Here is a 17,225-nt window from a genome sequence, read left to right as displayed (position 1 = left end):
CCTGCTCAACTCTAGCCACTTTACCAGACTGTTTCTTACCTTTATTTCAACAAATGGTTATTAAATGCCAATTATCACAAATCCAGACACCTCCCCTCAAAAAAAAAAATGCCTAATCTCCATTCCTTATAATTTTATAATAACTTCCTTCAGATTTCAAAGCCCTTTCTTTTGTATTTCTCTAATATAACATTGGGTATTGTCATACATCTTCCTATTAGCTTCAAAGTGATGAGGGTAGCTATTGTGTCTAAACTCTATCTCCATATGCAGTCAAGACTTTAACAGTTTTGTTTTCTTGCTTTCTGGTGACAAGCAAGGCCAGGGGTAGGAGGGAGAGAATTCAAAACAGGAAATAAAGCCAATTTTAAAAATAAAGACAAAAAAGCTCCAACCCTCAAGATTTCCTTCAGTGCTGAGCATAATGCTCTGTACACGGTAGATAATGAATAAATGTTTGCTTGGAGACCCTGATATAGCACTTTTATGATTATAAAGCATTTATTCACTTCTCAAAACTTTTCTATGGTGGGGCTTATTGGCAGCGCCACAGTTACTGTTTCCATTTGACACAAGACAATTGAGGCTCAGAGGGATAAATGGCTTTCCTAGTTAGTGGTGGGACTCAAACCTACCCAGATATTCTAACAAAGTCAATCTACCTTTTATTAGGGAACATGCCCTTCTGCTCTACAGGTGGATCTGCCTTTATCCATAACATCCCCTTAAGGAGAAAGTGTAGAGGTGTTATCCTCTTAGTGCTCTGTCCCTTACCACCCCATAGGTTTTTATGCCCTGAGAGAGTGAGAGTTGCATATTCTGCTCAAATGATGAATTGCCCTCAGGGCTAGGAAGTGGGAATTCTGAGAAGGTGTAGGGGAAATGTGTAGAATGTGGGAATGGGATTTAAGAGGGAGGACTTCTGGCTAGTTAATATGTAGCTAGAGCACTGGACCTGGAGTCAGGAAAACCTGAATTCAAATCCAGCTTCAGACATTTAGCTGTATGGTACTCTGCTTCAAGTTCCTCAACTGTAAAAAAGGAGATGGTGATAGCATCTGCCTCCCTGGATTGTTGGAAAGATCATGTAAGATTATAATTGTAAAATGCTTAGTATAGTCCCTGTGCTATACACACATGTATACATATATGTATATTTATATATGTGTATGTTTATAAGTATATAAGTGTGTATGGTAAATGCTATGTAAATGGTTATTGTTGATATTATTATTATTCTACATCTTAACACCCTTATACGGATTACAAGCAGAAGCTGAGACATGAAATCACCACTAGATGGAGGTAAAGAAGCATTGGTTCAAAATTAATATGTCCCTACTCCTCAACAAAGAAGTTGGGGAGGGGAGAAAGCTTGTATACTTCCTGAGTGTCCGAATGTCACCACCTTGGTCTGCCCCTTCCCCACCCTGAACAACCTGAGTCTGGTCTGGCTTCCATCTCTCAGTTCCCTGCAAGAAGCTAGAGGGAGAACAGAAGGGGACTGAGTTCTAATGACTGCAGGCCTTGAAGGGCTGTGTGTTGGTTAGGTTCAGGCTGATCTATCCACTCTTACCCCAACCACCATGGAAACGAGCTCACCCAGAACCAAGCATGGAAACCATTGAACCTTTGCACATACTATCTTCAGGGCTCCACTCCATTTACTGTCACATTAGACTGTTACAGAAGTCATGTTATAACTCTATTATGATAAAATGTAGTATTGAGAGCATTTAGCCAACCTTTTGATTTTCCTTGAGAGGCAGAGTTGCATATGCTAGAAAATATGGATTCACATTTTGCTTTAAAGAACTACTAGAAGTTCTGTGTGACCCTGGGCACATACAGACAACCTCTTAGCAACCTGGAAAACTTTGAAATTATAAATTCCCCAGATGACAAGAAGCTTTCATCTCCTCAGAGGATCTTAACTGCAGTTCATCAACTTGGCTTTTATATCCATATCTATATATTATGGTAATTGTTATTGATATATCTGTATAGATAATAGCATTTCAATATATTTCCTTTATAATCCTATGTGTTTTATTTTATGCATTTAAAAACATCCTGAGAAGGGATCCATTTCATCACTTTGCAAAAGATGTCTAGGACACCAAAAAATGTTAAGAACTTTTGATCTAGTTGAGGTCCTATATCTTACAGTTAAGGAAACTGAGGCTTTGCCCAATGTCAAATATAGGAAATAGCAGAGTCCTTGAATTTGAACCCAAGTTCTCTGATTTCAAATCAAATCCTATTTGTCTCTTTATCCCCTTACTAGTATGAAAATAAGGTCTATGTCTTATCTAAAATTTCTGACTCCCTCAGTCCTTAGTGTCATGCTGGAGGCGAATGCTAGTCAACTGATAAATATTGAAATAAATTTGTTCCCCACTCCATATCTGAAGAAGATGTTGAAGTGACCTTTCCCCCACAGATATAGCCATTTAAAGGGACCTCAGAGGTCATCTAGCCTAACTCTTTGAATTAATCCCCTCAACATCCCTGACAAGTTGCCCACCAGCTTCTCCTTGAAGACTTTCAGTGATAGAGAACTCATTACTTCTTGAGACAGGAAACCAGCCAGTATCACTTCTAACAGAGCTGATGGTTAGGAAATTTATAGAATCAAATCTTCATGTCTTTGTGCATCTTCCACCTATTCATTAGTCCTCTTTCTGCCCTGTGAGGCCAAATGAATCTAATTAGCTTCTCTTTTACCCAACAGCCTCTCAGGAGCTGCAGTTCCTGGACCCCTCTCACTTTTTTCCCTCTCCCCAGTTAAAACATCCCTAATTCCTCTTAAAAAATATCTGGCATGGTTTCCTTTATGTTCACTCTCTTGGTAAGCATCCTCAAGCTTTCCCTAAGATGGGACCCACCACAATATGCCCTTCTCAGATCCACTGCATTCCCATTCAACCACTTTGCATCAGATCTCATTGAATCACATCCCTATACAAGTGAGATGTGGATCAGAAACACGATTCTGAGCAGAGGGAGCCATCTGATCCTATTTTCTTCCATTCACAACTCTGTCTGAACCTAAAATCTAGTCCTCAATCATGAGCCTGCCTAGTTCTTCCCTATTTGCAAATAAGGAGAGATATTTCTGAACTAGGTAATTGGGGGCTTAACATCTGCCTTTTCTGTGAGAGCCAAAGCGGGGTGAGTACCTTAAATCTTCTGAAAAGTGCTTAGAAGAAAGTCATGGGGGCTAGGGTGAGGTTTGAAAGATAGAGGATCTGATAAGAGGATCAGGAAGACATAGAACATGAGGGTAGAAATGGGAATTGGGGGACATGGTATTAATGAGGGAGAAGTCCCTATAGGTGGGGTGTGGTGATGGGGATGCTGAAACAGGTAGACAAGATGTCACAGGATTTAGAATGAGGAGTCTGTGGGGCATAGGGTTTGATTCTCAAGCTGTTCTGAGGTTTCAGATTGCTTGATGTCTTGTGGGGCGGGGGGAGGAGAAAGATTTGGAACACACGGTATTGTAAAAGTGTTGAAAACTATCTTTGCATGTATTTGGAAAAATAAAATAATATTAAAAATAAATAAATGATATTAAAAAAAAAAACTCTGGTGCTGGGCCTTCATGAGAGAAGTCAAGCAAGGGCTGACCCCGCCATGGCTCCTCCATCTGCTGCCTCGGTTTGTTTCCTACTGCCAACGTCCCGGTTTCCAGGGCTGCACTCTCCATATGTTCATATGCTTTCCTGGCAAACATTAGAGTAATATTTGCTTGATTGGCCCTCGGTGGGATGCCTGGGTGTGACAAGGAAGGGGGCAGAGTCCACCCCCATTACAGCTTGTGCTCAGAGCTGTGTGCAGGCCACATCTGGGTGGGAAGGGAAGGGGAGATACCGTTTACTTCAATATAAGCTCAGCTTGGCCCCAGGCCCAAGCCACACTAATATCAATTAGGATGAGGGGACTTAAAGTTCATATTGTCCCTCCCCCTGCCTTAAGGTGGGAGCTTCTGGCACACAACACCATCCATATCACTTACTTGAATGTTGTCAAAAGAGGCTCTGTTAGTAACATCATAAAGCAGAAGGAGAGCTGTGGGCAGAAAGAGAAGGGAGGGGATGTGAACAACCCTCCATCACACCTCTCCCATGTGATGCCTAGCTCATCCCAGCCTGTTCACACACCTCAGCAGCTGCGACCTGACTACCATCAGGACCTCAGAACCCAAGTGCTGAGCTGCGAAAACCCGGGATTAACCCTTCCCATCCCCCTCTGGAGGCCCTTAAACTCCATCTTTCCCTCATTTCCTCCCCCCAATTCTTTGTAAGAATAAGGACTATGGTATACAATTGTAACCAAACTAGCCCCCTGGTACTGCTTTCCTGCTTGGAAACAACTGTCCTCTGGGAATAGACTCAGAGGCCTCCTGGCCCAGAGCTCACCATGGGCATCCCGGTAGTAGGCATGGGTCACACTTCTGAACCGCTCCTGCCCAGCAGTGTCCCAGATCTGAAAACCAAAGACCATCAAGCCAAAGCCACTAGTCCACCTCCTATCCTCTCACAGCTCCCAGTCCCATCTCCTTGGGCTCACTCACCTGCAGCTTGACTTTCACTCCATCCACATTCAAGACTTTATTCTGAAAGATTAGAAAAAAGAGATGAAGCCCTGAAACTATCCCCCAAGGGAAGATATCAGGACCAGAGGTAGAGGCAAAACTAACACAATCTGAGAGGATTTTAGCCTGACTCTGGCCCCCACCACAAGGAGCCTGCAATCCTGCCTGCCCACTTGTTTCCAGGAAGCACTCCTTAGCCTGGGATCACCAGACTCTTAGACCGACCTTAAATGTCTTCAGTCTGACCTACAGGTCTGTCTCTGGTCCTGCAGGGCTAGAGGCTCCCTCTGAGCAGGAAGGAGGACCACCTCAGAGTATCAGGTAGGAGAAGGTTCATCCTAAACTCCCAATCCACCCGACCCAGAGTTCTGAGAGCCCCACAGGCCCCTCCCTTTTCCTATGGAAGGAGAGTGGTTGGGGAGGGGAAGACGGAGAGATTAAACAGATGGGCTTCCTTTTCACACCCATGCCAGCTCACATTCGCCCTGTTTCCCAAAAGTGTCTAAACTGAGACCTCACTCAGGGAAGGAGCTGGGAAGAAAGCCAATTAAGTTCTGGCTTCTCTCCTTCCTTTCTTCCTTCCTCCCCCACTTTACCCTATCCTATCCATCCTTCAAGCCCTGGCTAAAAGTCTCACCTTCAAGACTACATCAGTCTACACTGATTCCCCTTTGTCTGAAGACCCATAGCCTTCAACTTGAGCCACACACTTGGGCCTTTGGTTTCCTCACTTCATCCTTCAAGCCACCTCCTCCTCCACTCTTCCCACTCAGTCTTTGAGGTCCCCAAGGACAAGGCCTGGGTCAGGTCCTCCTCTGTTTCTGCTGGGACTAGGTACTCAGAGGGCTTCACAGATACTTGGTAATCTGATAGGGAAGTGAGAAACCAGTGCCTTTATGCTAAATTTAGGAGGAAATCTCATCTAATGGAAGATGGGGAGGGGTGGGTAAAGTTCAGTGTCAGGTTCTAGATATTCACTATCCTGCCCAAGGTGGTGGGACAGTTCCATAAAGGACAATCCCAATATATTTATAATATATGTATATAATGTTATAACTCCTGGTTGACTTAGAAACCTCTATAAGTGTGGGAAGATCTTGGAGAGAGAGACAGGCACAAACTTTTGAAGAGCCACAGATATGAGGAATCTGGCCTCCCAACATATCTCCTGATTCCCAGCATCTGCACCCACAAAAACTACTCAGAAAGAACTCTGGTGAGCTCATTCTGCCATTGACTGAGCTGAGGTTTTATCTCATTCTTGAGTAAAAGTTCTCATTTATGGGGGCATTTTATTCTCTATTCTAATTTGTATTACTTTCCTGATTTCTGTTCACTATTTGCTTGGATAAATGCATTTGCTTGTTATCAAAAATGATTTTTTTGTGTGAATAGTATTGGGTAGGGAGGGAGTTAAACTGGCAAAGAGTAAGCTGACTCTTAGAAACAATCAGAAAAAGTGTTTTTTTCCCTTTAATTCTGAACTCCTAAAAGAGCATTATATTTCTGTACAACAAACTTCTGAAGCATAATAGGTAAATATGATTCCGACCCAATAATAGCAAAGGAGCAAATCACTGCCTAAAGCTCTTGCTTACTTAGGCCTCACTCCCTTCTCCAAAGCTACCATCAATGTAGTCACAGCTGTACAAATCTACTCTCCAGAAATGGTGGAAAATGTAGATTCTCTAAAGCCAGAATGATCCAAATCTCAGATATCCAAATACTTTCTTTTCACACCACACATAGGTCAGATGTTCTATGTGAGGATGTGTTATTTATAAGAAAAAAAACCTAACAGGAGTGTGGTGAAGTGAAAGAACTCCATACCTAGGATCAAATTAAATATTTGTAAAGCACTTAGCACAGTGCCTGACACATAGTGGGTAAATAAATAAAAATTATTCTTCTTTTCCCTTTCCTCTATGAGTCAAAAAACCCTAATGCTAAACTCTATTCTATCTCTTAATTCACTCTGTGATCTTGAGCTAGTCATTTACCACCATAGGCTTGCATATGTGATGAAATCTCTGAGGTCACTTCCACTGCTAACATTTTGTCACTCTTAAAATAATCCATGTGGTAGCTGGCCCCAAATTAGTTCAAAATGTAACAGAAATGTTTAACAAAATAAAAATATAACATAGATAATGTTAAATTGTGGTTTTCTAAGTCAATATGTGCAGGCATATGTCCCTATCTCAGTTTTTATAGACTTCTCATCACAAAATTTACCTAAATACTCTTAAACGTTCTCTAACCCTAATTCTGCCCATAACTTAGCTCTCCATTGTCCTTCATATGATGGATGATTTTGATTGCTTGGAGATTGTGACATCTGGAAGAATCTTGGTGTTAATCCATTCAAATCAATTAAAAATCAAACCCAATCAACTTTTATTGAGGGCTTATTGTGTTTAGAGGGATGCCTCCTACCTGACTAGCCTCATTGTGGGGGAATGGGTTTCCAGGGAAGGGGAAACAGGGTATATGGAGGGTGGAGGATAGAAATCTATTAGGCAACATCAACAGATCTTTCCTACTAAGAGTTGTGGGGTCATTAAGAGTCTGTAAAGATTGAAAACACCTTGGTCATTGCAGAAGTTATCTCTATGAATATGGTGTGAAGAGTCTGGAATAGCCTGCATCTGGAATTGGGAGGGGGAGGGAATTGTCAATGACCAGTTATGAAGTCCACCTCCCCTTTAGAAGAGGTGGTCAGAAGTATCTTGTCCAACTCCTGCCTCAAAAAATCCATTCTCAGAAGTCATGGAATCAGAGACAGGAAAGAAAGTTACAAATCCAGTTATAATTAAGTGATTGGACTTTGTTATGGGTAATTAGTGGGTGTAGAACTGATTGGAACGTCAGCTACAAATATTTTCCAATTTCTCTTCAGGACAGAATTTGTTAAAAATAGAAAAAAGGCCAGTAGGTTTTAATTGAGTAGGGGGGGACGGGGGCTTAGAAACTATGTAAGGGAACTTACTTGCTAATAATGAAGTCCTATACACACTGAGAGATACAGACACGGTTCCCTGCTTCAACCTAGGTTACCTATGGTTTGGAAATGATAGGGTTCAGATACTGCACATCCATCACTTCTACCTATGTCTGAACCAGAGGCTTCTGAAACCTCCCACCTTGCTTTCCTATCTCTAGCCCTTCCTCTCCATAGACTTGTTATAATGCACTTCAGTCTCTAACAAAGGAGCCCCAACCTCCCACAAAACCTAGCGCTTGACACGTGGTCAGGCAGGGTTCTCTATATATAGACCACCCTTCCTACTTCCACTCCCACCTCTGGGAACACACAGGGATGCTGGGCCTTGGGCCTTCGCTGCTGCCAAACTAACAGGCCAGGATAAAGGCCAGGAGAAGACTGGACAATCCTATAACCCATCACTGATCCCAGGATAACTGAGGGTCAATTAACAGAAATGAAACACCATTTAAAAGAAGTCCCGATTGCTTCTTCCTTCCTTCCAGGGAACCTGCTAAGCCCTGTCCTTGCTTTCTGATTTGTCCCAATTCCCCTCCAGATTTCCTAAGAGCTGCCCACAATTCTGGGGCATTCTCCTTCCATCAAATGAGATAATATCTTTACAGATATGAGCTTAGCCCAATAACTAGTACCTTATAGGTGCTTCATAAATGTTTGGTTAAGAGCATTTAAGAGAGCAGAGGAATCATAGCACTCCAGACTATCCTCTCAGGGCAGGCTAAGGACATTGAGCTCCCTCCCTCCTTGTGCTTTAATTTACCCAAAGGAAAGGCCCTAGCAGGCTGTTATCACCTTAGACTGGACTATTGCAATAAACTCATAATTCTGTCTGCCTCCATTATTTATCTTATTTGTATTCATCCCCCACAGAGCTGCCACATGGATATCCTTAAAACACAAATCTGATCATGTCACTCGTGTACTCAAAAATTATCAATAGCTCCCCACTGCCTCCAGGATAAAATACAAATTCCTCAGGCTGGCATTTCTGGCTCTCATTGTCCTTTCTACTCATTTCTTAATTGCTCTGTTCCAGACAAACTAGCCTGTTAGCTCTTCCACAAACATGGCATGCCATCTGCAGCTTCTGTGTTTGTCCGAGCAGGCCCCCCATGTCAAAATGCATCCTCTGCTCATCTCTACACTGACTAGACTGAACTTTTCCCTAACTTTCTTCAAAGCTCAAGTACTATAACAAAGTCTCTCCTAGTTATTAGCTCTTTTCCCCCTCCCTCCTTTTTTAGGATCACAGAATCTCTCAATAGTATTTTATTTTTCCAAATACATGTATTTTTGTAGACTTTGCGTTCCAAATTTTTCTTCCTCTCTCTCTTATTTCCACTGTCCTCAAGACAACAATCTAATAGAGGTTAACCATGTTTTAAAACATATTTCCATATTTGTCATGTTGTACAAGAAAATCAAACCAAAAGGGAAGCCCCCTGAGGAAAAAAAAGCAAACAAACAAACAAATACAATGCTTTGGCTCACATTCTGTCTCCATAGTTCTCTCTGTCTGGATGTAGATGGCATTTTCCATCCCAAGTCTATGGGAATTATCTTGAATTGCCAAATTGCTGTTTCTCTCCCTCTTAAAATCATTTCATATTTACTTATTTGGCAGAATCTGTTTAGGTTTGGTATTTGTAACACAGTGCCTAGTACAGCACAAAATTCTTTATTATTGCTTAAGTAATGTTTATTAAGATTAGATTTCAGAAATGACTAATATAAAAATATGTTTTACATAATTGCACCTGTATAACCTATAGCAGATTGCTTACCATCTTGGAGGGGGAGGGTAAGAAGGGAGGGAAGGAGAAAATTCGGAATCAACAATGTAAAAAATGGATGTTGAAACTTGTTTTTACATGTAATTGAGGGAAAATAAGATATTTTCAAAATTAATTTCTATTCTTACAAAAGTTTAAATTAGAGCTCCTTGTGGACTGAGGTTATTTTTGTCTTTCTTTAAATCATCAGTGCCTAGCAGAGTGCCAGACACATAGCAGACACTTAATAAAAGTTTATTGACTGACTACTGAATACAGAGGGAGTTGATAAAGTGGGTTGAGACACATGAAAGAGAAGGCTGTGGGGGACATGAGAGAAGTTTGCCCCGAGTGGGTTAAGTGTCCATGCTTGGTGAGCTCACTAGTTAGAACACATGACAGAACCAACTACTGATAGATCAAAATCATGAATTCCATCCTGGAATAACCTTGTTTTATTCTGTAGCCCCGAGATGAATTCTGACCTTATCTTAGCTACCACATAGACCTAAGGTCAATTGAGAAAAGACTGATTAGACACAGATGGCTTTTTAACTTGGCAGACATTGATTGGATACCTTCTGTCTGCAAGCTGGGGTAGCTAGGTGACTCAGGAGAAGGAGCACTGGGTCCAAGCAAGAAGATTCATCTTCCTGAGTTCAGATCAGATCTCAGACACTTAATAGCTATGTGATCCTGGGCAAATCACTTAACCCTGTCTGCTTCAGTTTCTTCATCTGTAAAATGAGCTGGAAAAGGAAATGGCAAAGCACTCCAGTATCTCTGTCAAGAAAATCCCAAATGGAATCAGAAAGAGTCAGACATGATTGAAAAATGGCTGAATAACAACAACAGCCCCTGCCTACTCCTGAGGAAGGTGAACTACCAAAACGAAGACAGAATATAGACTTTAGGAATTAGATGAAAATCAGTCAATGCTGGAAAGCCGAGCCAGTTTCTGAGACCTGTATAACTTTGTTTTATCTTGGGTCCTAACCTTTGGTTGATTGATCTCAACACCCAGTCTCAAAATTCTTACTACCATCCTTTAAAGCTCAGCTCAAGGATCTTTTCCTGTCTACTCCAGCTTCCTTAGAGCTCTTCCCCTTCTGAAGTCTCAGGACATGTAAAAGTCTGGCCTTTAATTGTTCTCTAATTGTTTCCTGTGAGTGAGTCTCCTCTTGCAGTTATCTTGAATACCCTCCAAGGTCCAGGTCTGGGTTTCCCCCCTCCCTTGAAGCTTGGCTAGACCCAGAGATATAGATTCTCTGCCCCTTGGTTAAGGTCTGGGAGTTAACAGTTAGGAACATCTTCAGGAAGGGGAAGGGTCTTGAGTCTTTATCACATCAGAAGCTGTTAAAGGATGGATGTGTGGATTTTTTGATCTGGAGAAAAGAAGATTCTCAGGGGACATGATAGCAGTCTTCAAGTATTTAAATTTTCTCTGTCTGATTCCAAATGATAGAATTAGGAGGGATGGAAGTTGCAAAGAGGCAGACTTAAGTTTCATATAAAGAACTTCCTAGTAATCAGGACTTTCCCAAAGTGGAAAGGGCTTTCCAGTTGTTGATGGGTTTCTCCTCATTGGAAGTTTTCAGGCAAAAGTTGCAAGGGGATGACCACTTGTAGAATGTTTTGTAGAGGAAATCTCTAGTACTAGTTAGTCTTTGGAAGCTCTTTTACTCAGAAATTCTGTCATTCTGTGAACAGGCTTCATTTCTGTGAATGGTCCTCATTCCTCTTCAAGCTGCCTACCTAACTATCCACTTTATCTATCATGCCATTGAAACCTCTTTACCCAGGATGAAGTCTCCATGTCTATCCTACCCCTCCTGTTGGAAGCATTCTTTATCTCTGGAGCCTGCATCTGTCATGCTGTGTTTCTCTTTCTCTATCAGTGTTTCTGTTTCTGTTTCTCTGTCTCTGTCTCATTGATTGGTTCCCTCCAGAAGCCTTCACTTTAAGAAGTGAAGTCAAACATGTCCTAATTCCTTCAAAGGCTGAACTCCTGATTCTCTGGACTACCTTCTTTCCCTACCAGGTACCGTCATCTTTCTCTTCTTCTTTCCCCATCTCCATACCATTATCCCAATTTTTACTTTTCTTTCATGTGGTGTTTTTCCATACTAAAAGGTAAGCTAATTGAAGGCAGAAACTATCTTTTTTTTTTATTTCTACATGTTTTTTCAGTACCTAACACACAGTAAATATTTAATAAGTGCTTGTTGACATAATTTGAACAGTCTATGTCTTTTTGGTAGAGCTCACAGAAGACCTGACATCCTCAAGCATTCTTAAAATAATGTCCCAGTCTATCATCCCATTGCCCCTTCCACCCCATTCCCAAGGTGGCATAAATCTAAAACTTCACTGTTGTGTCCTCTGCACTGTTCCACCTGAATTTCTCTGTTTTTTGATGTTTTTCTTTCCTCTTCTAAGAGCCAATTCAAAGCTTGGATCTTTCAGGAAACCTTTTCTGATTAACTATCTTGTGAGTGATCACCTTTTTACTCTGTTACTGAAATCAGCTAAGAAGTCTCCCCATTTCTGGCTTCCTTTGTAAAATGAGAGCTGGATTAGCTATCCTTTGAAGTCCCTTTCATTTCTAAAAGTGTGAGATTATAACTCTACAGCCTCCTCTCCTCCTTTCCTGGGTCATGTTGACTTATGTTCCATTTCCTGATCCCACATATGCAGACAATGGAGCTCTGGCCACAATGGATCATCTCTAGAAAGCAAATCAGTAACATTGCCCAGTACTAAGGGCTTGGGTGACAAGCCATCTGCCAACTCTGTAGGCTGTGCCAGAGACAGGTTGGTGGAGAGCAGCCAGAATGTGGCATGAATGTGGGTAGCAGGATGGAGGCTCAGAAGTACCCATGGGCTAAGGGGCCACCTGCTATCTAGCCAGAATCTTAGAGCTTCAGTTTTTGCACACTCCCAATCTCTTTCTAAATATCACCACAGCATGCTCTCTATAGCAACAAAGGCTGGGCATCAATTATTCAGGTGTTGCAACATCTGTGAGAGCTTAGCAATCAGAGTCATGGAGCATTTTGGATTCAGGAGGGAGGTATTATTCTGCCTCTGTGGGATACCCTCTGTTTTGGGAACGATGGGAGCAATAGCCCTTCTGCTCTTTCCTCAGGCTGGTCCAAGGGCGGAGGTAAGCAAGTAGCCCCTTTCTGAGGCTCTCTACCACTTGATCCTACAGGTTGTAGCTGAAAGCTCCATTTTAAAGAACAGACTTGGCATCTTAATGTCACTGGGGCTCTGATAGCTGCTGCCAGGCAAAGCTAAGCAAGAGATTAAAATAGGAGCAGGTCTGTGCTGGCCAGCAGCTGGAGGAGGTCTTTGCATTAAAAACCAGAGTATATATGGTGCCTTAGCTCTGACTTCCCAGCAGATGCTTCAAGCTGCACCAAACCACCTCCTGGCAGTATTTCAGAAAAGGCAGAAAACCTGACTGCTGAGTGATCAAGGTGATCTTGGGTGATCTGTCTTGGAAAAGCTATGGGGCCAGGTACAACCCTACCACAAAAACACAGAGGAAGCCCAGAGCAACAATCTAGGAAACAACCAACTAACCAAATAATAATCATAACTGTGATTTATATAGTGCTTTAAGAATTGCAAAGAGAATCCAATAGCAAGAGATACAAAGAGAAATTCCATTCAAAATAACTGCCGATAGCATAAAATATTTGGGAGTCTATCTACCAAAGGAAAGTCAGGAATTATATGAGCAAAATTACAAAAAACTTTCCACACAAATAAAGTCAGACTTAAATAATTGGAAAAATATTAAGTGCTCTGGGATAGGCTGAGCAAATATAATAAAGATGACAATACTCCCTAAACTAATCTATTTATTTAGTGCTATACCAATCAGACTCCCAAGAAAATATTTTAATGATCTAGAAAAAATAACAACAAAATTCATATGGAAGAACAAAAGATCGAGTATCTCAAGGGAATTAATGAAAAAAAGTCAAATGAAGGTCGCCTAGCTGTACCTGATCTAAAACTATATTATAAAGCAGCAGTCACCAAAACCATTTGGTATTGGCTGAGAAATAGATTATTTGATCAGTGGAATAGGTTAGGTTTACAAGACAAAATAGTGAACTATAGCAATCTAGTGTTTGACAAACCCAAAGATCCTAACTTTTGGGATAAGAATTCATTATCTGACAAAACTGCTGGGATAACTGGAAATTAGTATGGCAGAAATTAGGCATGGACCCACACTTAATACTATATATCAAGATAAGATCAAAATAGATCCATGATTTAGGCATAAAGAACGAGATTATAAATAAATTAGAGGAACATAGGATAGTTTATCTCTCAGACTTGTGGAAGAGGAAGAAATTTGTGACCAAAGATCAACTAGAGATCATTATTGATCAGAAAATAGAAAAATTTGATTATATCAAATTTAAAAGCCTTTGTACAAACAAAACTAAGGCAAACAAGATTAGAAGGGAAGCAACAAACTGGGAAACTGTTTTCACAGTTAAAGATTCTGATAAAGGCCTCATTTCCAAAATATATAGAGAACTGACTCTAATTTATAAGAAATCAAGCCATTCTCCAATTGATAAATGATCAAAGGATATGAACAGACAATTTTCAGATGATGAAATTGAAACTATTTCTAGCCATATGAAAAGATGCTCTAAGTCATTATTAATCAGAGAAATGCACATTAAGACAATTCTGAGATAACACAACACACCTGTCAGATTGGCTAAGATAACAAGAAAAAATAATGATGAATGTTGGAGGGGATGTGGGAAAACTGGGACACTGATGCATTGTTTTTTTTTTTTTATAATAAATTTTATTTTTATTTAATAATAACTTCGCATTGACAGAATCCATGCCAGGATAATTTCTACACGACATTATCCCTTGCAATCACTTATGTTTCGTTTTTTCCCCCTCCCTCCCTCCTCCCGCCCCCAGGATGGCAAGCAGTCCTATATATGCTAAACATGTTGCAGTATATCCTAGATACAATACATATTTGCAGAACCAAACAGTTCTCTTGTTGCACAGGGAGAATTGGATTCAGAAGGTAAAAATAACTCGGGAAGAAAATCAAGAATGCAAATAGTTCACATTCATTTCCCAGTATTCCTTCTTTGGGTGTAGCTGTTTCTGTCCATCATTTCTCCAATGAAACTCAGTTAAGTCTCTTTGTCAGAGAAATCCACTTCCATCAGAATACATCCTCATACAATATCGTTGTCGAAGTGTATAATGATCTCCTGGTTCTGCTCATCTCACTTAGCATCAGTCCATGTAGGTCTCTCCAAGCCTCTCTGTATTCATCCTGCTGGTCATTCCTTACAGAGCAATAATATTCCATAACATTCATATACCACAATTTACCCAGCCATTCTCCAATTGATGGGCATCCATTCATTTTCCAGTTTCTAGCCACTACAAACAGGGCTGCTACAAACATTTTGGCACATACAGGTCCCCTTCCCTTTTTTAGTATCTCTTTGGGGTATAAGCCCAATAGAAACACTGTTGGATCAAAGGGTATGCACAGTTTGATAACTTTTTGGGCATAATTCCAGATCGCTCTCCAGAATGGCTGGATTCGTTCACAACTCCACAACAATGCAACTGATGCATTGTTGATGGAGTTGTGAACAAATCCAACCATTCTGGAGAGCAATCTGGAATTATGCCCAAAAAGTTATCAAACTGTGCATACCCTTTGATCCAGCAGTGTTACTTCTGGGCTTATATCCCAAAGAGATACTAAATAAGGGAAAGGGACCTGTATGTGCCAAAATGTTTGTGGTAGCCTTGTTTGTAGTGGCTAGAAACTGGAAAATGAATGGATGCCCATCAATTGGAGAATGGTTGGGTAAATTGTAGCATATGAATATTATGGAATATTATTGTTCTGTAAGAAATGACCAGCAGGATGAATACAGAGAGGCTTGGAGAGACTTACATGAACTGCTGCTAAGTGAATGAGCAGAACCAAGAGATCATTATATACCTCAACAATGATACTATATGAGGATGTATTCTGATGGAAGTGTATTTCTTTGACAAAGAGAAGATCTAACTCAGTTTCAATTGATCAATGAGGGATAGAAGCAGCTACACCCAAAGAAAGAACACTGGGAAATGAATGCAAACTGTTTGCATTTTGGTTCTTCTGCCTGGGTTATTTTTACATTCTGAATCCAATTCTTCCTGTGCAACAAGAGAACTGTTCGGTTCTGCACACATATATTGTATCTGGGATATACTGTGACATATTTAACATGTATAGGACTGCTTGCCATCTGGGGGAGGGGGTGGAGGGAGGGGAAAAGTCAGAAAAGAAGTGATAATGTTGTAAAAAATTTCCCAGGCATGGGTTTGGTCAATAAAAAGTTATAATAATTAAAAAAAAGAAGAATTGCAAAGAGGAAAAGGAGGAGGAAGAGAAGGAAGAGAAGAGAAAAAATAAACATATATGTATATGTATAGACGGTCACTCCAAGTATAAATAAATACACAAATAAATAGATAAATGAATGAATAATAATCATAACTAATATTTATATAGTGCTTTAAAAATTGCAAAGTGCTTTACATGAGAGATAGGCTGTTATGGTGCAAATAGAAGGAGGAAGAGAGGAGGGAAGGAGAAGAAGAAAAAGAAGAGAAAGAGAAGAGAAAAAAAGAAGAAAAATATATACATGTGTGTATTTATTGATCACTTCAAGTATAAGTAAACAAATAGATAAATGAATGAATGAATATGTTTAATTAGTTAGAAGCAGTATTTGAACTCAGGTCTTCTTGACTACAAATCTAAATTTCTAGTGATTATATTATCCTGCTTTCACAAAGATCAAGTTCCATCTCTAACACATACTAGCTGTGTGACTGTAGACAAGTCACTTAGCTCCTCAGTCCAAGTTGCAGATTAGATGCCCTCTTGCATTGGTGGAAAGAGTTTCCTTGTCCGGGAATTCATTATACCACTGAAATCATAGATCCACTTCTTTTTCCTTTCATGTATATTATCTTACTTGGTTCTTATAACAACTTGGTGAAACACATTTCACATCTTAGGAAGTGTCTGAGGTAGGACTGAAACCCAAGTTTTCCTAACATCTAGTCTAGCCCTCTATCCAGTGGACTCTCCTTCCTCTTTACTGAAAACTGACAAAGCTCTGGGACTCCTTAGAAATCAGAAACTAAGTATCCTTCAATGCTTGGGGACTGCAGAGAGGAGATTCAAGCCAAGCACAAATTTCTAGAATTCCCAGAAAAACAAAAGATCCCAGCATCATCGTTTAGAGCAGGAGGGGATCTTAGGAGCAAATCCCTTAATTTTATAGAGGAAGAAATGGTATGGTACAATGCAGATCCTGGTTCTTGAGCTAGAAAGACCCAGATTCAAATTCTACCTTTGACTCTTACCTATATAATAACAGGCAAGTCATTTAGGTGCCCTGAGCGTCAGTTTCCTGATTTGTAAAATAAAAGAATTGGACTAGCTGACTTCTGGCTAGGCTGCCAGCTACAGATTTCTGAACCTATTAAACAGATTCAGTTAGAGAGATGAATTTCTGTACCCAGAGTAGCAATAGGCAATGGGTTGCAAAACCAGAATTTGATCACAGGTCTTCTGGCTCAAAATGCAGTACTCTTTCCACTGTTTCCATCCTGCAGATAAAAAAAATAGGACAAGCTTCTATGCCCTGTTCTGCTCTGTTGACAAGTTGGATTTTATTTTGTTTGTTACAAATAACACTATTTATTTAGTGCGCTAAATACTCTTCATTTGAGAGGCGCCTGGGTTTATCCCAGGCTATTATGG

The 17,225-nt window shown here is 40.5% G+C and overlaps 1 protein-coding gene across 3 annotated transcripts in view; it reads right to left on the bottom strand.

The window, feature by feature from the left end:
• Positions 1-17,225, bottom strand: part of RAB26 (RAB26, member RAS oncogene family) — a 37,826-nt gene that overhangs the window by 4,305 nt on the left and 16,296 nt on the right. For all 3 annotated transcript variants that reach the window (XM_051969518.1, XM_051969517.1, XM_051969516.1), the window contains exons 3-5: positions 4,580-4,621; positions 4,425-4,491; positions 4,022-4,074 (exon numbers count right to left, since the gene is read on the bottom strand). In XM_051969518.1, the coding sequence (XP_051825478.1) occupies positions 4,022-4,074; positions 4,425-4,491; positions 4,580-4,621 (162 nt within the window). The remainder of the gene's footprint in view (positions 1-4,021; positions 4,075-4,424; positions 4,492-4,579; positions 4,622-17,225) is intronic.

This window comes from Antechinus flavipes, chromosome 1, assembly GCF_016432865.1.
Source record: "Antechinus flavipes isolate AdamAnt ecotype Samford, QLD, Australia chromosome 1, AdamAnt_v2, whole genome shotgun sequence".
Classification (NCBI taxonomy): Eukaryota; Metazoa; Chordata; class Mammalia; order Dasyuromorphia; family Dasyuridae; genus Antechinus; species Antechinus flavipes.
This window is presented reverse-complemented; position numbering and strand designations above follow the sequence as displayed.